The sequence below is a fragment of the Sciurus vulgaris genome, assembly GCF_902686455.1.
Source record: "Sciurus vulgaris genome assembly, chromosome: 8".
Lineage (NCBI taxonomy): Eukaryota > Metazoa > Chordata > Mammalia > Rodentia > Sciuridae > Sciurus > Sciurus vulgaris.
The window spans coordinates 123,059,882-123,083,760 of NC_136468.1; the positions used below are offsets into that span (position 1 = coordinate 123,059,882).

Below are 23,879 nucleotides of genomic sequence, written 5' to 3' on the forward strand. Positions count from 1 at the left end.
AAAGGAGGGGTAAAGTCAGAGACACCACCAAAGGTATTATATTTTGGGGTCACATTCTAAGCCCAATGTGATTGAAACTCATTTTTCTGACACTATGTACATAATCATTTGCTTCTTTTTATTGCTATAGGGACTTTGATTGTTATGTCTTATTGTACTGGCTACAAGCTTCCTTGATGTTGATAGTAGGTAGACATGCTTGTTCCTAATTTCAATGTTGTCAAAAATACCCACAGCACAGTTCCTATATCTCTGTGTGTGAGTTCTGTTATCATGTATGTGTGGATTCATAATTGTAATTTTTATTTTTTATTCTTTTTCTTTTGTTTTGTGGAGGTACTGGGAGTTGAACTCAATAGGCCTCTATCTCCAAGCTATATCCCCAGCCCTTTTTTTATTTTTTTGAGACAGGATCAGTCTAATTTACCCAAGCTAGCCTTGAACTTGCTATCTTCCTGCCTCAGCCTCCAGAGTCACTGGGATTATAGGCACATGTGTCACCGCACCCAACTCTTGTAAATTTTATTAGTTGTGGTTTCCTACTTTTCCTTTCTGCTGCTGTTACCATAAACAGTACAGAGAGGAAGAGGCTAGATTACCAGCTAGTTGCTCCGGAAATATTCAGTTAGGGCTCAGGATGTGGCTTGGTGGTAGAGTGCTTGCCTTCCGTGCATGAAGCACTGGGTTCAATCTCCATTACCAAAACACACACACACACACACACACACACGCACACACACACACACATACACAGAAATATTCAATAGGTTCTATTCAAAGTCAGCTGTGAAGGAAGACAGAAGAAACTTATAGTTTCAAAAGTTCCATCTTTGAAACCTCTGAAGGTGAGCAGAGCTTTTTAAAAGAAGAGGCAGTGAATGAGACAAAAGGCAAGAAGCATACATAAGCAGATTTAGTTAACCTGTGTTAGGCTGAGGAGGGAGCAGTTTTCACTCTTAATTTCTTTGATGCCTGTCAGGGTGGATTATAGCTCTTAGGTCTCCATTCTCAGCAGAAGGAATTTGCTCTTGACGGAGGTGAGAGTGAGGAAGCCAAATTCAGTCTGTTTTGTTGCCGTATGCTTACCTACTTTTCCCCTATAAAACAAGTCTGGAATTCATTTCTATACCTACCACTTCTCTGATCTCAATTCATTTATTTTGTCCACAATCAGAATTATGCACTGTCTTCTGCTTTGTGATTTTTTTTTTAAACCCAGAGGCACTTAACCTCTAAGCCACATCCCTAGCCCTTTTTATTTTTTATTTTGAAACAGAATCTCACTAAGTTGTTTAGGGCCTCATAAAGTTGCTGAGGCTGGCTTTGAATTTGCATTCCTCCTGCCTTAGCCTCCCAAGCTGCTGGGGTTATAGGTATGCACCACCATGTCCAGCAACTTTGTTCTTCTTACTAAATGCATTATAGCATTTTTTATTCAGTCTTGTTTAGTAATGAACAGAATCTGACTTATCTCTAATTAAAACTTTGCTTTACCAGACTTGGAAAATTAAAGATCAATTGTTTTCTCTCATATGTGAAATGTGGGGGCACTGTTTTAAAAAGAACAATAGAATAAAGGAAGGGGAGAGAGAGAGAGAGAGAGAGAGAGAGAGAGAAGGGGAGGGCTTGGGAAAGAACTGGAGAACAAAATCTACCAAATTATGCTATGTCCACATGTGAATATACCACAATGAATCCCACACATATATATAATTATAGTTCACTTCTTAAAATAATAATAGAAAGGAGATAAGTAGTGCAAGGATCAGAGAAGGAAAGAGGGGAGGGAAAAGGAAAATACTGGGGAATGAGACTGATCAAATTATGTTATGTGCATGTATCAATATGGGATAATGGATCCCACTATTATGTACAATTATAATATACCAATTAAAAATAAAATAATCTAAATTATAATTTTAAAAACTGCTTTGCTTTACTTTCATACATCTTGATATGTGTGTAAGGATAAATAGAAATTGAAAAAATTCTATATTTTAAATTTTCCCTGGTGCCAAAAGAAGAGGACTTCTCTTTCTGTTTTTCTTTTGATATTTCCTTCAGAAAACTTGTGATCCTAAATCCTTTCTCTGTCTCTTCCAAATGTATGTAAATTTTTTTAAAGTTAAGTAAGCCTCTCCAGGTTTACATTTCAGAAATATTTCTTAGAGCCACCTCTGTGAAATGTGAACATGGAGGAAGATAGGATCCTGTCTCCCTGTCTCTGTAGTTCAGTCCAAGCACTTAACTCTGAGTTGTAACTGGCAATTACTTCAGAAAAAGAGTGGTTGTGTTATTTTTTTTTCCTTTGGACAAAGACAATTATTTATATTTAATAGTTTGTATATACCTAACTATCTAAAAGGATGAGATTCCTTTCTGTCTTTGCAATCTCCTCAGTGAGTTGCCTGTGAAGTACATCACAATTTGGTTTAATATTTATTGAATAATAAATTAGTTTCACTCTTGTTAACATTTTTGGAGAGAGTATACTGGATTGGCAGGAGATTATATTTTTAATGATTTCCCTAGTAATGAACTTTTGTTATTTTATTATCTGTTGTAGTTTGGTTATTCTCGTCTAAAAACTTCTGGGCAAGTTAAAGATTAGTTTCAGTTTCAGTGGTTGTTAAGTCATTCTTTATTCTGTCATTAGTTATGGTCCAGATTTTTTAAAACAAAGGCATCTTGAAGACATTTTTGGTTGGATTTATTAAGAACATTCTAGTGTAATTTTGACTGGGATCTTATTAGGATAATGATTACATTTTACAATGGTTGTCACTGGTATATAGGAACACCACTGATGTGTGTATGTTGGTTTTATGATCAGCAACCTTGATGAACTCATTATTCCATTGGTTTTTCTATGATAATCTTGGACTTCCTATGAAGTGTCACATGATCTGTACATATTGGCAGTTGTGCTTTTTTCTTTTCCAGTACTTACCTGATCTTTTTTCTTGCAAATGAAAGAAAAAACATTAAAACATTACAATGTTGAACAGAAGCAATAATAATCACATCTGAGTTAGTCCATTTTGTAGGGGAAGAAAAATATTTTCCTTCCCCCTGTCCCCCCATATCTTGGATTCATTGGCTGAGGCCCCTGTAGCAAAAAACAGATTAACAAAGAAAAGGCATTAGGAATTTATTTAATATAGGTTTTACATGACACAGAGTCCTTGATAAGGAAATAAAGTCCCAAAGAAGTGGTTAAACCTCAGTATTTTTATGCTAGGTTTGATGAAGAGTAGAGGATCTGTAGAAATATGATAGAACAAAGGAAGTATAAGTTAAATGTAATAAACTGAGGGAAATAGCAAGTCCTGTATGTTCAGATTTATCTTGGTGGTCCTATACCTTCAGAAATAAGGTACTTCTTTCCTCAAGGCAGAGAAAATGTACCTCCCATGCAGGCCTTATGACCTGCTACAGGAGGTTAGAAAATCCTTCCTGAAAATGCTGTTTATTAAACTTCATCTTAAAATAGTCAATATGCCAAGTTTCCATATTTGGGGGTAGTGTGTCCTGAACTCTAACAAGAACGTGTTAGAAGCAGACGCCAAGATGGATGGAAGGATTTTACTAGGGGAACTGCCTATGAGGGGAAATGGGAAGGAATTGGGGAAGGTGTGAAGAGTTGGCAGAACTGCATTGCTATCGGGTGAAGCAGAGCTGGAGAGGAGGCTGGATGAAGTGAGCACTCTGGAAGATTCAACAAAACTTCAGAGTCCTAAAGCCAAAAGTGATCATTAATGGAGTGGCATTTCCTAGGAATTGATCTTCACAGTCAGTCATTGGTAGGGACAGCACATAGAATGTGTGGCCTGGGCTCCAAGGGCAGCTACGATCCCTGAGTTGGAAGTGCAGAGTGCATTCTAATGGTGGCCACAAAATCTTTATCTTGTTTCTGATTTTAAAGGCAATGTTTACAAAACATCATCACTAAATATTTGGTTATAGAACTTCCATTCTCTTCCTTCTTTGATATTCCTGAGTCCACTGACACAATTGCATTAATAATTAATAATCCTAATGTTCACCATTCTCAAATTTCTTTTATCAGTTGTACTTGTATTTGATTGCCTTCTTATTGATATTTATAGATTTCATTGGCTTTTTGCATCTAGCTTCAAAAAGTGAGATCAGGCCATAATTGTCCTTTCTTATATTGGCCTTGGCCAGTTTTGTTGCCGAGGCTATAACAGTCCCCAAAAGAATGGATTTCATAACTTATGAAAATGTGAATAAATGTTTCTTGTCTCTGATTTCCATAGCTTCTAGGCCTCAGCTGTCCAAAACTGGAGCATCTATCCACATGCAGCTATTTAAATTTGAATTATTTGAAATTTATTAAGATGTAAAATTCAATTCCTCATTCTAGTAAAATTTCAAGTGCTCAGTAGTCGCATATGGCTTGTGGCTCCCATGTTGGACAGCACAGGTCTAAAACCTCCCTAATCATTGCACCAAGCTCTGTTCTATAGCCTGGGTGGCCTACAGAGGGTGATGGGATGGGAATATGCTTCCTTGTATTTCACTGGGCAGAAAAAAAGGGGTTGCTTTGAGCAGTTGAAAGAACCCCATAAGTCACTTTAAACTGATGCTTTGAAATTGAAAAAGAAAACCTCCATTCCATATCACCCTCAACTCATTCAGTGGGATGTGGTGAATTCATATTTTATATTTCAACTTGCTTTTAATTGCATTTAAAATATGCCTTGGTTTGTGTACTATATGCCAGGCACTGTCTGTAAACTAGACTACAGTAATGATAAAAGCAGACATGGCTCTTTTTTTTTTCTCCTCTTGCAATTAAGCAGAGGAAAAAGAGAATAAACTGTGTGTGTTCACACATGCACACATGTATGTGTGTGAGAGAAAAGCACAGGAAGACAAAGAAATTGTAGTACAAGTGCTAGAGATCAAGTTAGGATAGAAAGAGACAATCAAGGGATGGGAATGCTATTCTACATGTGTGATCAGGGACAAGGTGAACTTTTCACAGAGACTTGAAATAAAGTGAGGGAGCCACTTATGAAGATTTCTGAGAGATTTTTCTAAGCAGAAAAAACAGTAAATTAAAAGGCCTGAAGCAGGGTGTTGTTTGGGTTGGAGAAGAGGCATGGAGGCCACTATTGGTTTCTGTTGCAGAGTGAATACTGGAGTAGGTGACAGGAGTTGAGCCCTGGAGTGCTAAGAGGCTAGATTCTAGGGCAATATAGCAAGATAGGTTTTATTCAGAGTGAAAGTGAAACCACTGGAGAGTTTTGAGTCACAGAAAGACATATCTGACAGAACATAGTGGGCATCAGGCCAGAGGCAGGGAGAGAAATTAGAAGGCCATTTTAGAAGAAATATTGGTGACTTGGTAAAAGTGGAAGTGATGAGAAGTAGTCAGACTCCAGATACATTTTGGAAAGTTGATATGGAATTAGGGACAACATCCTTAGTAAATGCTCATGGTAATCTTGATGGTGAAGGCAAAGGAGTAAAGTTGGAGCCAATTCAAAGCCACTGAAGTGTAGCAAGGAATTGATCTAAAACCCTGAGGGTCTGGGTTCCATGTCCCCAGAGACTGGGGGTCCCTGGAGTCTCATATTTGCAAGGTTTGGGTCATGAATGGAAGATGGAAACAGGATTTGAACCTATGATGGGTGTGAAAGGCTTATATATCTTTTATGTTCATCTGGAAGGGATGCTGAGCTACGGATCTTCTGAGGATTTCTACCTACTCTGCATCAGGTTCATGGAGATGAGCAATCCATCCCTACCCAAGCTCTTGGAACTTGCAGCCTACAGCCTGCTAAGCAATGAGGCCTCTGCTATATCTGCCTTGGAAGAGTTCACTGTCAACCTCTTCCCACCACTGCTCACTGCTGCATTTGCCAAGGGGCATGAGAAGGCTCTAAAGGCCCTGGTGCAGGCCTGGCCCTTCCCCTTTCTCCGACTAGGCTCTCTGATAGTACAGTGGCCCAATCAAGAAAGCTTGCAAGCTGTGCTGGATGGGCTGGAGGCCTTACCTGCTCATGGGACCTATCCCAGGTAAGGGGGATGCTGGGCCCAACGCTTGGGCACAGAGTTAGAAGAGAAGTGATCTGAGAGCCAAGGCAGAGGAGCATTAAATAAGGTTAATGTTGCAAATGGGCAATCTATGGGTCTTTGGATTAAGTAGCTGATGATGCTGTTGGAGGGCATTAAGAAGTGGGATTTTCATCTTCGAGGGATTATGGTACAGGTTGTGTGAAGAATGGAGACTGAGAAAGGAGCCCAAAGAAAAGCCCATATGAGAGGGGAGGATGGGTGGACTTATGCTGGGATCTGGGAGTAACCCAACATGCTGCTGCTCATCTTTCTTGGGCCCAGTTGTGCTTACCCAGATGTCAGCCTCTCATCATACCCCTCTCTTCCCCACAGGAGGTCAGAACTGAGGGTGCTGGATTTGACACTGGACTTTGATCAGGTCCAGAGTAAAGGGGTTGCTGAGGCCTTGGCCATGTTCCCATTTTGGCTACCATCGACGGTCAAGGCACCAATGCCCCAGGCCATGGCCAAGAGCAATCCAAGAGAGGACACAAGAAAAGGACCAAAAAAGCTGTGGGAACCCGTGGAATTGCACATTGATCTTTTCCTGAGAGTCCCCTTCAAGTTTGATCCGTTCCTTTCAGGCCTCCTGACAAAAGTGGAAAAGAGTGGTGGGTCCCTGCGCCTCTGCTGTAGGAAACTGCATATTGAGGAAATGCCCTTTAACAGCCTGATAGGGATCCTGAAGACACTTGAGCTGGATTTCATCCAGGAGTTGGAGGTGTTTGACTGGTTCCGGGCACTGTCAGAGCAGAGACTGTTTGCAACACACCTGGGGAGGATCTGCAACCTGCGCAGCCTCAAGCTGGCCTACTACCACTGGGCCTTCTCCCCAGTGAGTGAGCAGTCCTGCGGCTACTTTCTTTCACAGCTCAGCAAGCTGGGCCACCTTCAGAAGCTCCACCTGTCCTACTCTTACCTCTCAGGCAACCTACATCAAGTGCTCAGGTGAACAGGTGGGCAGGGGCCTCCAAGTCAAGCGAGGGCAAGAATCAAGTCAGAAAATGGGGCCCATTCTCATGTGTTCATGAAATGCTGTGCACAATCTGGGAACCTGGTGTTCCTATGCAGCTGATGACTGGGATCTGCTTTGGAAGACAGAGATGGTGGGGAAAGATGAGTAACTGTTAAAAAGAAATACAATAAATTTAGTGTAAAGACATAATTGATTTATGAATTGAATAAAATAGAATTCCATAAAATAAAAACTCCAATGAACTAAGCAGGGGAGTTTGGTTATGTAGGCAGAAAAGAATTGAAGAAAGCAAAGAAAAAACAAAGGTTCTTTCAAAGTTCCTTTCCTTACAGGGTTAAGAGTAGGATTTCCTCATCACATATGCTCAGGCAAATTGGGTCCCTTCTGATTAGTTGTTGTGAATCTCTTATCATTTATAAAGCTGACCTATTCCATAATTCAGCTTGAATACATAGCACTTAGCACAAGAAACTTCATTCTGGTTTGGTCTGGTCCATTGGGGCCTAGTACAGGAGCTCAGTCAAAATAACAGCTACCTGTGAATTTTGTTTAACAATATGTTTATTTACTCAACAAACTTCTCTGGGCACTACTGAGTGCTATACTGGGCCTTGAAGAAAAGACCAGAGACAATACAGGTCAGGGAACTCCTCTTGGAGCTTATGCTGCCCAGGCAGATAAGATGCAGGACCCAGCAGGTCAATTGTGCAAGGAAAGTCTTATTCTGTGAACATTTCCTATAAACTTCCCAGTGGGGCATTCAATACACCCAGGCTGACCTCCAGTCAAATGGAAGCCTGAGTGGCAGCTTCCCCAGATCCAAACCAGAGTACTAATGGGCCCATCCAAAGGATGCCTAATCATCAAAGCAGCTCTTTCCAAACAACTCCTCTCAGTATTCATATTGGATGTATGAAACATAGGTCACAATTTCACCAAAGAGAAAGAGTTGGAGAGCATGTTAGTTTTCCATTGTTGTGACAAAATATCTAAGATAATCAACTTAAAGGAAAGATTGATTTTGGTTCACACTTTTGGATGTTTCAGTCTACAGCTGGTTGTCCTATTGCTTTGGGACCTGTGGTGAGGCAGTACATTATGGCAGAGAGTGTGTGGTGTAGCATAACAGCTCACCTTAGCTGTTGGAAAACAGAGAGAGAGAGGAATGAACCAGGGCCCCGATATCCCCTTGAAGGTCATGCCCCCAATCACCTAACTTCTTTCTACTTGTCCCCATATTCCAAAGGTTCTACTACTTCCCTATAGGTCCACAGGCTGGTCATGAATCCTTTAGCATATGGACTTTGATGGGGACATTTAAGATCCAAACCATAACATAGGAGGACCTCATAGTTATTTTGAGACACAGTCAGGCCTTGGGTCATCAAAGGACATATGATTCTAAACCTCCTGCTAAATGTCTTCCCAGATGAGGAAGTAGCCTTAGGTCCTCTGTGGGCAAGCAGATACCCAGGGAGGAGGGACTGGGCCCTCACCTGAGTCATCTGCACCTTCTTTCCTCAGCTGCCTACAGTCCCCACTGCATGCCCTGGAGATTTGTTCCTGCACCCTTCTGGACATCGACATCACCTACTTATCCCATAGTCTTCATGTCACCTGCCTGAAGAAGTTGGATCTGAGTGGCAACGACCTTTCCTATATGGTCCCTGGGCCCTTAGAGACTCTGCTGGAAAAGGTCTCAGGGACACTGCAGCACCTGAACTTGAACCACTGCCGGCTAAAGGATGCCCACCTCAGTGCCATCCTGCCAACCCTATGCCACTGTTCCTGGCTCCGCTTCCTGGGCCTGTCTGACAACCCCATCTCCCAGGCCAGTCTCCTGAGCCTGCTGGAGCACACAGCGAGGCTTATGGAATTGAAGCATGTACTCTATCCCATCCCAGTCGAGTGCTGCACATACCTGCATGGCCTCTCCTGGGGTCCTGTCAACAAAAACAAGATGTGCCAGGTGCAGGCTGAGATACAGAAGCTGCTGCAGGCTATGCAGAGAGCTGATATGCAGTGGAGCCCCCACTGCCCTAGCCCTTGCCCATGAAGCTGGTGCAGCTCAAGTGAGGGATGGGAGTAGTACCTGGGGACTGTGATCAGAGTTGGCAACTGGAAGCAGAATTCCAGACAGGCGCATGTTTTTAGCAGGGAATATAAAGGAAACTTCCACAAGAAGTGTTCAGTGCTTTATTCTCTTCTACCTCACTCCCTCATTCCAAAGCCTGGCATATTTGAAATGTTCATTCAATCTACACATGCTACTAAGGTGGCTTTGTCAGCTTTGAGAGATGGAAAGATATTAGAAGTCTGGTCTTCCTCAGCAGGAACTCACTTAACTGGGGTCACTCTCTGACCACTCACTCTGTTTCTCTTTCTTGTCTTTTGCTTCTGGATAAAATGAAACAGGGCCTTAGTTGACGTCTCCACTTTCTAGTCATCATTTCCTTCTGGAGATCTGAGTACTCAGAGGCTGCTGGGAGACTGGGAGGAGATGCACACAAGCACACTTGCAGTCACAGAACACAAAGTCATTTCTAAAACTTAATGTCTCCATTTAAAACATATTTCAAGAGAATGTCTACACAAAACTAGGCTGTCTCTTAAGTCAAAAAATGCCCCACTATACTTAGTTCATGAAAACAAAGTATATAAGGGTTAACTTCCTTAGTAATAAACAGAAATTAAGCTATCTGGAGTGTTACCTAACAGATTGTCAGGATTTAACTGTATTGGCTCAAGGATGTTGTACTACTAGAAATAGATTGGCAAACACCTAATTTTCAGAAGGAATTTCTGGTATTGAATCAAGTCTTTGCCTTAGCTCTTCAAATTCTATTTATCCTTAGTAGTTAATTGCCTCATTATTCAATGAACCGTTGCTTAGGTATTAAAAATACAACATAGTTTGCCATCATACTAAAACCAACGAAAATGTAAACACTAGCAGCATGGACCTAAATAAAGCAAAATCTGAAAATTAAAAAAAAAGAAGACACAGTGAATCAACTGGTCATCATGGAACACATGTGTCACTGCTGTTCTCAGACTGGGCATACAGAAGGCCCAGGACACAGCTTATACTGAGAGCAGGGCCATGATCATTGAGGAAGTCCATACAACAAGGCAAAGTCAGAGAAGAACCAGAAGTGACTGTAAGCAGGTTAGAGAAGGTACCTCTGGCTAGAAGAAATCTGGGCAATGGCCTGCATCTACTGAAGAGACGTGGAGCAAGCCTCCCTGGGAAAAAGCAGAAAAGCACAGTTACAGAGCTACAGGCCTAAGCTCGACCAAAAGGACTGAGGGCTAGAGTCAAGAAATGAAATTGGAGATTCACAGACCCGAACCCCTGGCATCACATGGGTAGAATGTAGCCAAAGCTGATGAAGATAGAAACATGAGGAGGCTGGAGAACTTACAAATGGCCAAGATCCGTGCAGAGACTGCACTGGAAAACCTAGATCAAATGGACATGCAGGACCAGAGAAAGTCAGAGAACAATGGCCCAGAGCAGCCAGAAGGCTACACAGCCCGTTCCTAGTAAGCTGAAAAGGAATGGATCTTCTGTCTATCTAGTTACCTTTTATATCCTGTTCTTGCTTAAGGCCCATCTTAGGTGTTCTGGTCCCACTTATGCAACCCCCCACTTTCAATCCAAAGATAGATAAGGAAGCCACGTTGGGTTTTTTTGTTTTTTGTTTTGTTTTGTTTTGCAGTACTGGGGATTGAACTCAGAGCCTTGTGATTGCGAGGCAAGCACTCTACCAGCTGAGCTATCTCCCCAGCCCCAGCAAGCCACGTTTTTACAAAGGTTCTCAATAAATGTTCTGCCAGAGGAGGAAGCACTCCTGCTTTCATGAGCCATCTTGTAGCAGACTTAGCCCCTCCCTGGCTTCTTGACCCCAAGTTGTAATAAAGCCTGGTAGCTTCCTCACAGGATTCCTACACAGTGCAAAAGAGGCATTCTGCTTGGGACACAGCAGTGGCAGTCCTTGTGTACCCACCCTGTTTTGGTGTACCTGCTCTGAGAATGTGCATTCATCTCCAAAGGCCTCCAAGTGAAGTATGGTTTTCACATCATCTATTTATTTAACAAGGGCTTGCTAAATGCCAGCACAGTGACAAGTACATCAGTTTTGGTTTTGTTTGTCTATTTGCACATGCTACACAAGTGCTCTACCACTGAGCTAGATCTCTGGTCCTGGTAAGTACTTTGCAAGGCTAACCCACGAGAAGGGGTAGGAGGAGAAAAACAGAAGTTCAGCAGATTAGACAAAGCAGAATAAAGGGAAGGGAAAGGGGGTAAGAAAAGGAAAAACAGTGGAATGAATCCTATATAATTTTCCTTTGTACATATATGAATATATCACAGTGAATCTCACCATCATGTACATCCCCAAGAATGGGATCCTAATTAGAATAAGATAGATTCCATGCTCATGTAATTATATCAAAATGGATTCTACTGTCATATATAATTTAAAAGAACCAATAAAAAAGAAAGAAACAATACTGAATCATCCCTCTTCTTGGGGCAGAGAGGTCAGGGTGGGCTTCTTTAATTAGTGCCTCAAAGCTTCCCCCTAGTTTACATAGTTAACATGATTGTAAATTCCAATACAAAGATAAACCAAAAGGCAGTATTTTTCATTACATGCCAAAAATTGGGGATAAAGAAGAGTACCCTGCCTTAACCCCTCTGATTGTCCCTTGGGAGGGGGGTTACCCCTCTCACTATATTCCTTTTTTGATATGGTTCCTAGAAAAATTTAAATTACAGATGCAGCTTGCATTTATTGCTCACACTGCATTTCTGTTGGATAGCATCAGTTTAAACTGTTTCCAGTTTTAATAAACCATAATTAGTCAAGATTCATCTCACTTGCCACTTGTGTTCTTTAAAATGTACTTCCCCCTTGGTCATGAGCTGATAGGTCTTCTCTTTTCACCTATTAATATGGTGAATTAATTATAAATTCCTGGCATGAAATTTTTTTTGCATTTTTGGAATAAAATTCACCTTCTGGTGCAGATTATGCTTTTAAGAGGCTGCTGGCTTCTGTTTGATCTATATTCAGGATTGTTGATGAGTTTCTTTTCCCCTCTTTGATTTATTTATATATTGTAATACAATGAAGGCCTGAGACCCAATGCCTAACCTGAGAACTAGAACACTGATAGTAGCTCACTCTCTCTCTGCTGTGTACCTATTCTAGCCCCCCTCATCCCACCAGAGTTAACCACTGTTCTGAATTTTATCACAAATATGTTTACCTATACTATCTAATTTATTGTTTAGCTTTAATTGTATTTGAACATCACAAAAAGAATATCAGGCTGAATATACATTCTTGGGGCTTGATTTTTTCACGCAACATTGTATTACTAGGATTCACCTCCGTTTTTGCTTGTATATCATTCATTTTCACTGTGCTATAATATTCCATCATGGGGAATATATCACAATATATTCATTCATTCCCGTGTCTATGTGGTTTGGATTGTGTCTAGATTTTGGCTAATACAAACAGTGCTTCTCTGAACACATTTGAGTATGTTTCAAGTATTATCCCAGATTTATAAGAAGTAGAACTGTTGAGTTAAAATTATCTAAATATTTAATTTTTGAAAAAATGCCTAACACTCTCCAACAAAACAGAAGACATCGACAAGTTTCTAGAGACATATAAATTACCTAAACTGAACGAGGAGGACATACACAACTTAAATAAATCAATTTCAAGCAATGAAATAGAAGAGGTCATCAAAAGCCTACCAATAAAGAAAAGTCCAGGACCAGATGGGTTCTCAGCCGAGTTCTACAAAACCTTTAAAGAAGAGCTCATTCCAATACTCCTCAAAGTAGTCCATGAAATAGCAGAGGAGGGAACCCTCCCAAACTCATTCTATGAAGCCAATATCACCCTGATACCTAAACCAGACAGAGACACTTCAAGGAAAGAAAATTTCAGACCAATATCCTTAATGAACATCGATGCAAAAATTCTCAACAAAATTTTAGCAAATCGCATACAAAAATATATTAAAAAGATAGTGCACCACTATCAAGTGGGTTTTATCCCAGGGATACAAGGTTAGTTCAACATCTGAAAATCAATAAATGTCATTCACCATATCAACAGACTAAAAGTTAAGAATCACATGATTATTTCAATAGATGCAGAAAAAGCAATCGATAAAGTACAGCATCTCTTCATGCTCAAAACACTAGAAAAAGTTGGGGTAGTGGGAACATTCCTTAACATTGTGAAGGCCATCTACGCTAAGCCCATGGCCAATATCACTCTAAATGGTGAAAAACTGAAAGCATTCCCCCTAAAAACTGGAACAAGGCAGGGATGCCCTCTTTCACCACTTCTATTCAACATTGTTCTTGAGACTCTAGCCAGAGCAATTAGACAAACAAAAGAAATTAAAGGGATATGAATTGAAAAAGAAGAACTCAAACTATCCCTGTTCGCTGATGACATGATTATATATTTAGAGGAACCTGGAAATTCCACCAGAAAAATCTTAGAACTCATAAGTGAATTCAGTAAAGTAGCAAGTTACAAGATCAATGCTCATAAATCCAATGCATTTTTATACATAAGTGATGAAGCTTCAGAAAGAGAAATTAGGAAAACTACCCCATTCACAATAGAATCGAAAAAAATAAAATACTTGGGAATCAATGTCACAGAAGAGGTGAAAGACCTCTACAATGAGAACTATAGAACACTAAAGAAAGAAATTAAAGAAAACCTTAGAAGATGGAAAGATCTCCCATGTTCATGGATAGGCAGAATTAATATTGTCAAAATGGCCATACTACCAAAAGTGCTATACAGATTCAATGCAATTCCAATTAAAATCCCAATGATGTACCTTACAGAAATAGAGCAAGCAATTATGACATTCATCTGGAAGAATAAGAAACCCAGAATAGCTAAAGCAATCCTCACTAGAAAGAGCGAAGCAGGGGGTATTGCAATACCAGATTTTCAACTCTATTACAAAGCAATAGTAACAAAAACGGCATGGTATTGGTAGCAAAATAGACAGGTAGATCAATGGTACAGAATAGAGGACATGGACACAAACCCAAACAAATACAATTTTCTCATACTAGACAAAGGTGCCAAAAATATGCAATGGAGAAAAGATAGCCTCTTCAACAAATGGTGCTGGGAAAACTGGAAAACTATATGCAACAGAATGAAATTAAACCCCTATCTCTCACCCTGCACAAAACTCAACTCAAAATGGATCAAGGACCTCGGAATCAGATCAGAGACCCTGCATCTTATAGAAGAAAAAGTAGGTCCAAACCTTCAACTTGTTGGCTTAGGATCAGACTTCCTTAACAGGACTCCCATAGCACAAGAAATAAAAGCAAGAATCAACAACTGGGATAGATTCAAACTAAAAAGCTTTCTCTCAGCAAAGGAAACTATCAGCAATGTGAAGAGAGAGCCTACAGAGTGGGAGAATATCTTTGCCACTTATACTTCAGATGGAGCACTAATTTCCAGAATCTATAAAGAACTCAAAAAGCTCTACACCAAGAATACAAATAATCCAATCAACAAATGGGCTAAGGAAATGAACAGACACTTCACAGAAGAAGATCTACAAGCAATCAACAGATATATGAAAAAATGTTCAACATCTCGAGTAATAAGAGAAATGCAAATCAAAACTACCCTAAGATTTCATCTCACCCCAATTAGAATGGCAATTATCAAGAACACAAGCAACAATAGGTGTTGGTGAGGATGTGGGGAAAAAGGTACACTCATACATTGCTGGTGGGGTTGCAAATTAGTGCAGCCACTCTGGAAAGCAGTATGGAGATTCCTCAGAAAGCTTGGAATGGAACCACAATTTGACCCAGCTATCCCACTCCTTGGCCTATACCCAAAGGACTTAAAATCAGCATACTACAGGGATACAGCCACATCAATGTTCATAGCTGCTCAATTCACCATAGCCAGATTGTGGAACCAACCTAGATGCCCTTCAGTTGATGAATGGATAAAGAAACTGTGGCATGTATATACAATGGAATATTACTTCGCCATGAAGAATGACAAAATTATGGCATTTGCAGGCAAATGGATGAAATAGGAGGATATCATGCTAAGTGAGATAAGCCAATCTCAAAAAACTAAAGGACAAATGATCTTGCTGATAAGCGGATGATGACATATAATGGGGGTAGGAGGGGTTAGCATTAGGGTTAGGGTTAGGTTTAGGGTTAGGGATAAGGAAGGTGGTAAGAATGGAGGAAGGAAGGACTGTATAGAGGGAAAAGAGGGGTGGGAGGGGTGGGAGGAAGGGGAAAAAATAACAGAATGAATCAAACAACATTGCCCTATGTAAATTTATGATTTTTAATTAAAAAAATGGAAGAAAAAAAATGCCAAACACTTTTCCCTCAATAATAATTTACCAATAAAATGTGGTCTAGTCTGGCATATGTAGTTTCAGTTCAGTGAAATTCCTTTTATGCATTTTTTCCATGGAGTTGTCCTTGTTAATTTAAAGAAGTTCTTTTTATAATCTAAATTCTAATTCTTATCACTTTTATGTGTTGCTAATATTTTCTCCCAGTTTGTGGTTACCTTATCACTTCACTTTTTAAAAAGTGTCTTGATGAACAAAAGTTCGTAATTGTAATGTAATTAAATACATCGTCCTTTCTATAAATATTATTTTATAGTTATTACTTCTTATGCCTTAAAAAATAATTTCTTGAAGACATTATGTAACATCTTATTAGTCCTTAAAAAGACCCCAAAAACATAAGAAACAAAACCAAGAATCCATAAATGGGATGTCTTCAAATTTAAAAGTTTCTGCACAACAAAGGAAATGATTAAGTGTGAAGAGAAAGCCTACAGAATGGGAGGAAATCTTTGCCAGCTACTCCTCTGACATGGGATTAATATCCACAATATATAAAGAATTCAAAAAACTTAACACCAAAAGGAAAAAAAAAAAAAAAAAAACACCAAATAGCCCAATCAATAAATGGACAAAAGAATTATACAGAAACTTCTCAAAAGAAGAAATATGGTGGATGCTGCTGCGGTGGATGCCCAGAGGTCTTTTCTCTGAGTGCTGTCTACACTGCTGCCTCAGCCACCTCTACTGCCACTGACTCCCCACCTGCTGCCAACACCACGGAGGACTGCAGCTACTGCTGACCCCCTGCCTGCTGCCACCCACCCCCATCACTTCCTCCACTGCCCAGAGGTCTGCTGCCAGGGAGACTCCAGGTTTGCCAGGTTTGGTTGCATGCAGCTGCATCCATCTTGAGACACTGGCCAGGGTCTGGGGGTTGGGATGCCAGTGTGTTTGTGTGACCGCCATCTTGGAGCACAGCTGCCCCTGTCTGGGGACAAGGGCCAGGACCTAAAAGTTCAGTGTCAGAGTGCCTGCTAGTTTGGCCGCACCTGGGGTCTTCCTCCTGGGAGTGCTAGTTGCCACCATCTGACTGCTGTTTCTCATCTTTGGTGGACTTTGTGAAAATTCCAGTGGCACTAAGATCTTGGGACTAAAATGTGGCCGAGCCCAGGACATCTGAAGTCCGGATAGGTGGGATAATGACTGGATCTGTCAGGGCGCGTCTGGGTCAGGCAGTCTTGTGGGAAGTCAGAGACAGGGTTGAGAGACTTTTGAACACTGTTGGGGGGACAGTTGTTTAATTTTCCATCAAGATTTATTTTATTTTTAGGTTTTTTCTTCTCTAGCATCTCTCTCCACCATATTTGGAGCAGGGTATTTTTCATGCATCAGTTTGTTGAGGACAGTGATGTATGCACGATGTCTTGCAGTTCTATTGTGTGTTCCTGTATTTTTAATTTTTTTCACTTTATATGTATTCTCCCTCTCCCTTGTCTGTTTTCCTGGTTTCCCTTTCTACCTTTTCTCCACCTAACGGTCAATCTCTGTTAGTTCCTCTTCTACTCTTCCTGAGGATTTTTGCTTCTGGCTTCTCTCTTTCTCCGTCATGAACATCACATCCTACACTATCTCTGTTCTCTCTTTTGTCCACCATTTGACAAGTTCTGTTTGGACAAGTTCTGTTTATATTGGGAATGGTGACTGAAGTCATCATTTCTATTTATTGTGAGAAAGCAGTGGGACACCTTGGTGGAAGCTATTATTAGTTTAGGGCTGTGTTGTTTGTACTGGGTGCTATTGATGTTGGTCTCCCTCTTAAAGGTGGGGTACTGGAAATCTTCAGGGACAATACAGGTCTACAGGGTAGAATCTGTACTGCCTCAAATTCATACAACTAGATGGGAAAACACACAAACAACATGAAAAAACAAGGGAACAAAATGCCACAAACAAACCAAGATGCCCCAATAAGAGAATCTACTGACAACACAGTAGAAGATATGTCTGAGAACAAGTTTAGAATGTGCATAGTTAATCTGATCTGTGAATTAAAGGATGGTGTAAAGAGTAAAATCAAAGAGAAAATACAGGAAGTGAAAGATCATTTCAATAAAGAGTTAGAGATTGTGGGAAAAAAAACAAGCAGAAATTCTTGAAATGAAGGAATTAATAAACCAAATTATAAATTCAATGGAAAGCATCACCAGCAGACTAGACCAGTTGGAAGACAGAAACTCAGGCAGTGAAGACAAAATATTTAATATTGAAAATAAAGTTGACTGTGCAGAAAAGATGATCAGAATCCATGAACAGAACTTCCAGGAATTATGGGATAAAGTGAAAAGACCAAATTTAAGAGTTATCAGGATAGATGAAGGAACAGAGATACAAACCAAAGGAATGCACAATCTTTTCAATGACATAAAATCAGAAAATTTCCCAAACCTAAAGAATGAAATGGAAAATCAAATACAGGAGGCTTATAGGACCCCAGGAGGCTTACAGCAGATCTACACCAAGACACATTATAATGAGAATAAGGATAAAACCTTAAAAATCATGAGACAAAAAAAAGCAAATTACATATGGGGAGAAACCAATTTGGATCTCAACTGATTTCTCAACCCAGACCCTTAAAGATAGGATGTCATGAAACAACATATTTCAAGTTCTGAAAGAAAATGGATGCCAAACAAGAATTTTATATCCAGCAAAATTAAGTTTTAGATTTGAAGATGAAATAAAAACCCTCCATGATAAACAAAAGTTAAAAGAACTCACAATTAGAAAGCCTGCACTACAGAACATTGCCAATAAAATATTCCATGAGGATAAAGTGGGAAAAACAGTGAAAACCAGCAAAGGGAGGAACTACACTAAAGGAAAAATCAATCAAAGGAGAATCTAAATCAAATTTAAAAACACAAATAAACCAAAATGACCAGGAATGTTAATGGCCTAAACTGATCAATAAAAAGACATAGACTTGCAGATTGGATTAAAAAAACAAGACCCAATAATATGCTGTTTCCAAGAGACTCACCTCATAGGCAAAGACATCCACAAACTGAAGGTGAAAGGATGGGAATAAACATATCACTCATTGGGATTGGGTAAACAAGCACGAGTTTCCGTCCTCATATCAGCTATAGTGAACTTCAAGCAAAGTTAATCAGAAGGGACAAATAAGGTCATTTCATTCTATTGAAGGGAATTATACATCAGCAAGACATAACAATTGTAAATACTTATGCCCCAAACAATGGAGCATCTATGTATATCAAGCAAATCCTTCTCAATTTCAAGAATCAAATAGACCACAACACAATAATACTGGGTGACTCTAACACACCTCTCTCACTACTGGATAGATCTTCTAAACAAAAACTAAATAAACTAAGAACCAAATAATACAATCAATAATTTAGATTTAACAGACCTATATAGAATATTTCATCCATCAATGAATGAATACTTTTTTCTTGGCACACATGGATCCTTCTCTAAAACAGACCATATGTTATGCCACAAAGCAACTCTCAGTAACTACAAAAAAATGGAACTAATACCCTGCATTCTATCAGATCATAATGAGCAGAAATTAGAAATCAATGATAAAATAAAAAATAGAAGCTACTCTAACACATGGAGACTAAATAATACACTATCAAATGATAAATTAATATTAGAAGAAATCATGGATGAAAAGAAAAAATACTTAGAGGTAAATGAGAATACCGATACAACACACCAAAATCTCTGGGACAAGATGAAGGCAGTACTAAGAGGAAAGTTTATGGCATTGGGCTCATTTATTAAAAGAATAAAAGTCAACGAATAAATGATTAAATATTACATCTCAAGGCCCTAGAAAAAGAAGAACAGATCAACACCAAAAGAGTAGAAGACAGGAAATAATTAAAATCAGAACTGAAAACAATGAAATTTAAACAAAAGAAAAAATTAACAAAACAAAAAGTTAGTTTTTTGAAAAAAATCAATAAAATTGATAAACCCCTAGCCACACTAATGAAGAAAAAGAAAGATAAAACTCAAATTGCTAAAATTCATGATGAAAAAGGAAATAACACACTATCAAAATACACTATTGAAATACGGAAGATAATCAGAAACTATTTTGAAAATTTGTATGCTAACAAAATAGAAAATCTCAAAGACATTGACAAATTTCTAGAGGCATATGACCTACCTAAACTGAATCAGGAGGTCAAACACAATTTAAACAGAACAATTTCAAGTAATGAAATAGAAAATGCCATCAAAAGCCTGCCAATTAAGACAGATTCTCAGTTGAGTTCTACAAGACCTTCAAAGAAGAACACCAATACTCCTCAAAGTATTCCATAAAAAAGAAAAGGAGGGAACCCTTCCAAACTCATTTTAAGAGGCTACTATCACCCTGATACCAAAATCAAATAAAGATACCTCAAGGAAAGAAAACTTCAGACCAATATTCCTGATGAAAATAGATGCAAAATTTCTCAATAAAATTCCTGCAACTCAAATACAAAAATATATTAAGAAGATAGTACACCATGATCAAGTGGGGTTCATCCCAGGGATGAGGGTGGTTCAACATCCAGAAATCAATAAATGTAATTCATCATATCAATAGACTTAAAAACAAGAATCATATCTGTATCTCAATAGATACGGAAGAAGCATTTGACAAAATACATCACCTCTTCACGTTCAAAACACTAGAAAAACTATGGATAGTAGGAACATACCTCAACATTGTAAAGGCTATCTATGCTAAACCCAAGGCTAACATAATTCTAAACACAGAAAAACTGCAAACATTCCCTCTAAAAACTGGAACAAGACAATTTTATTCAACATTGTCCTTGAAACTCTAGCCAGAGCAATTAGACAGAAGAAATAAAGGTATACAAATAGGTAAATAACTCAAACTATCACTATTTGTTGATGACATGATTCTATATTTAGAAGATCCAAAAAATTCCACCAGAAAACTTCTAGAACTCATAAATAAATTTAGCAAAGTAGCGGGATATAAAATCAATACCCATAAATCTAATGCATTCCTATACATCAGTGATGAATATCACTTTAACTCTCTGAAAGATAAATAAAGAACACTACCGTATCACAATAGCCCCAAAAAAATAAAATGCTTGGGAATCAATCTAACAAAAGAGGTGAAAGACCTCTACAATGAAAACTACAGAACACTAAAGAAAGAAATTAAAGAAAACCTTAGAAGATGGAAAGATCTCCCATGCTCTTGGATAGGCAGAATTAATATTGTCAAAATGGCCATACTACCAAAAGTGTTATACAGATTTAATGCAATTCCTATTAAAATCCCAGTAACATTCTTCATAGATCTAGAAAAAGCAATCATGAAATTCATTTGGAAAAATAAGAGACCCAGAACAGCCAAAGAAATCCTTAGCAAGAAGAATGAAGCAGGAGGCATCACAATTCCAGACCTCAAACTATACTACAGAGTTATAGTAATAAAAACAGCATGATATTGGCACCAAAACAGACACATAGACCAATGGCACAGAATAGAAGACACAGAGACAAACCCACATAAATTCAAATATCTCATACTAGACAAAGGCGCCAAAAACATCCACTGGAATAAAGATAGCCTATTCAACAAATGGTGCTGAAGCAAAATGAAATTAAATCCTTATCTCTCACCCTGCAAGGAACTCAACTCAAAGTGGATCAGGCCATCATGGCCACGGAGCCGGAGCCGAGCTGATCTGATCCAGGAGCTTGGTTATCTGAAGGGCTGAGTCTACAGTTGCTCTGTGAGCCGCTCAGCCAGCTGGCGCTTTTTTATCAGGCCAAACTGTGTTCCATGGCAGAGAACTTTTTGCAGAGCTCTCACTATTTGCAATAGATTTTGGATAAACAAGATCTGTTAAAGGATCACCAAAAGGACTTAAAATTTCTCTCAGAAGAAGAATATTAGAAATTACAAATATTTTTTACAAATGTTATCCAAGCATTAGGTGAACATCTTAAATTAAGGCAGCAAGTTAAATACAATTGATTAAAATAATTTTTGCAGTAATATTAATTTTCAATTTTTCATATAAAAAAAAGACAGCAAGTTATTGCCACTGCTACAGTTGATTTCAAGAGACTATGCCAGGTATTCTCTGAAGAGATATAGATCCTGTATTAATGGCTCCTACATGTGTCTTTTTGGCATCCAAAGTAGAGGAATTTGGTATAGTCTCAAATACAAGATTGCTGCTGCTACGTCTGTATTAAAAACTAGATTTTCATATGCCTTTCCAAAAGAATTTCCTTATAGGATGAATCATATATTAGAATGTGAATTCTATCTTTTAGAACTAATGGATTGTTGCTTGAAGGTGTATCATTCTTAGAGATCTTTGCTCCAGTATGTGCAGGATATGGGCCAAGAAGACATGTTGCTTCCCCTTGCATAGAGGATAGTGAATGATACCTACAGAACAGATCTTTGCCTACTGTATTCTCCTTTCATGATAGCTTTAACTTGTCTGTATTGTGCAGCAGAAAGATACCAGACAGTGGTTTGCTTTCTCTGGATATGAAAAAGATTTTGGAAATAATCAGGGTTATTTTAAAACTATATGAGAAGTGGAAGAATTTTGATGACAGAAAAGAGATGGCAACTATTCATAGTAAGAGGCCAAAACCAAAACCACCTCCAAACAGTGAAAGAGCAGGGTACAAATGAAGTCAGAATTCTAGCTACAGCCAATCTTAAAACATTCCAAATAATTCCATAGTGGACCACTTGGAAATAAACCACTGGACAGATTTCAGTAATATCTTCAGTGGAACACAAATGAAAATGAATAGCTTATTTCTGTCAAGCATATTGGGAAGTGATTTTATTTTTGCAAAATAAGTTTTTCTTTACCTAATTTGATTCTAGTACATAATTGATAAAAACATCTTAATTATAAAAGTTTGGAAAGGTTCTATGGGACCTACAGACAGATATACATAGACATTTCATGATTAATAGTTTATTAGTATATTATTTATTAATTTGGATGAAAGAAATTGTAGCTTTTTATTAAGCCAGGAAACATGAAACAATTTGTTTAAAATTTTCTTTGATCATGAGGGACCAAAAACAGGACATAAAGTCAATATATGAGGGGTTTTTCCCCTTCTGGAAGTTAAACTTTAAAACTGTACTTAAGGAATCAAATCTTACAAAATCCCTGGAAGATTTTGATAATGATGTTGATAATTTCAGGGAAATTAATAAAGTATTTATTGATTTTAGTTTGTATTTTATTCAGTAGTTTTGGTGTCTTGCCATGGAAGATTCTAGCCCGGCCTAGGAGAAAACTGCAATATGTATAGGATATTTCAACATTTTAAAAGTTATATTAATTCCATAAGCATTTTGAAATTCTGGGCAAACATTTTTTAAAAACAAATCCTACTTGAAGTTATTTGTAATTAATTCACAATTAATGAAACATTTTGAAAGTTTAATTGAATAAAATACAAAATTGAGGTGAAATTTTGGTAAATTTTTAATGTTTTAATCTGCTGTGAAAAAAAATTTTTATAAGATACGTGCCCTAGTTTAATGTTGTGTGTTAATGTGGACCTACAGATTTACTGCAGTTATCAATCAGGTTTCAGGCCTGTTTGATACTGGCTATATATATTCTTAATTTTCATGAGTATTAAGACCTTCAGACTAAATGTTATGTCAGCGGACTGCGCTGTCTGTGGAACTTAATACATTAATCATTTTCTTCAGACCTGAAGGAGATTGATAAAACTTGGATATTGTACAATTTAAGGATTAAAATTTTTTCTAGAAACAAATTGTGAACAATGGATTATTAAATGTTCACTTCCTAGTATAAGACTGCAAGAATAAAAGTAAATTCTTCAGCTATATTGACTAGCGTCTTGAATTCATCTATTTGAATTTGCCTTATGTTGTTTTCTGAGAATCCTTCTTTAGATAAGTATTAAAGTCTTCTATATTTTGTCAAGGGGATGATTTCAAATGGTTTATAAACAGATTTTAAAAGTCCTATTTTCTTATGGGGAGTCTCCAATAAGCTGGAAAGGGAGACAATGTATAAAATCAGTACCAATAACCACTGTGTGTCTCCTAAGCTTATGGTAGGGTAAAAAATAAAAAAACAAACTCTCCTCAAGTCTGAAGGAATTAATGTTGCAGTTTGGGATGGATGGGCAGAGTGATTATTTATCACAATAATTAACTGTAAATTTTTCCTTTAAACTTACCTTTTTAAAAGTTTACTTTTTAAATTAATACATATGCCTCATAGTTTGCGGCCGCTTTATTGTGGAAAATGTAAAATAATATACAAGAGCAAATAAAGCAGTGTAGTGAATGTCC

At 38.3% G+C, this 23,879-nt stretch overlaps 1 protein-coding gene and 1 pseudogene across 2 annotated transcripts; both read left to right on the top strand.

The window, feature by feature from the left end:
• Window positions 1-795: 795 nt before the first annotated feature.
• LOC306667700 (PRAME family member 20-like) lies at window positions 796-10,610 on the top strand (the record flags this gene model as incomplete). Its single annotated transcript, XM_079150411.1, is given in 7 exon segments — window positions 796-845; window positions 5,700-6,048; window positions 6,421-7,035; window positions 8,588-9,105; window positions 9,108-9,135; window positions 10,118-10,232; window positions 10,437-10,610. Coding segments are annotated over 6 exon segments (1,797 nt in total). The 5' UTR covers window positions 796-845; window positions 5,700-5,701.
• Window positions 10,611-21,341: 10,731 nt separating this feature from the next.
• On the top strand, window positions 21,342-22,932 carry LOC306668835 (cyclin-C-like; annotated as a pseudogene). Its single transcript has 2 exons — window positions 21,342-21,521; window positions 21,594-22,932. The product of its transcript is annotated as a cyclin-C-like (transcript).
• The last annotated feature ends 947 nt before the right edge of the window (window positions 22,933-23,879 follow it).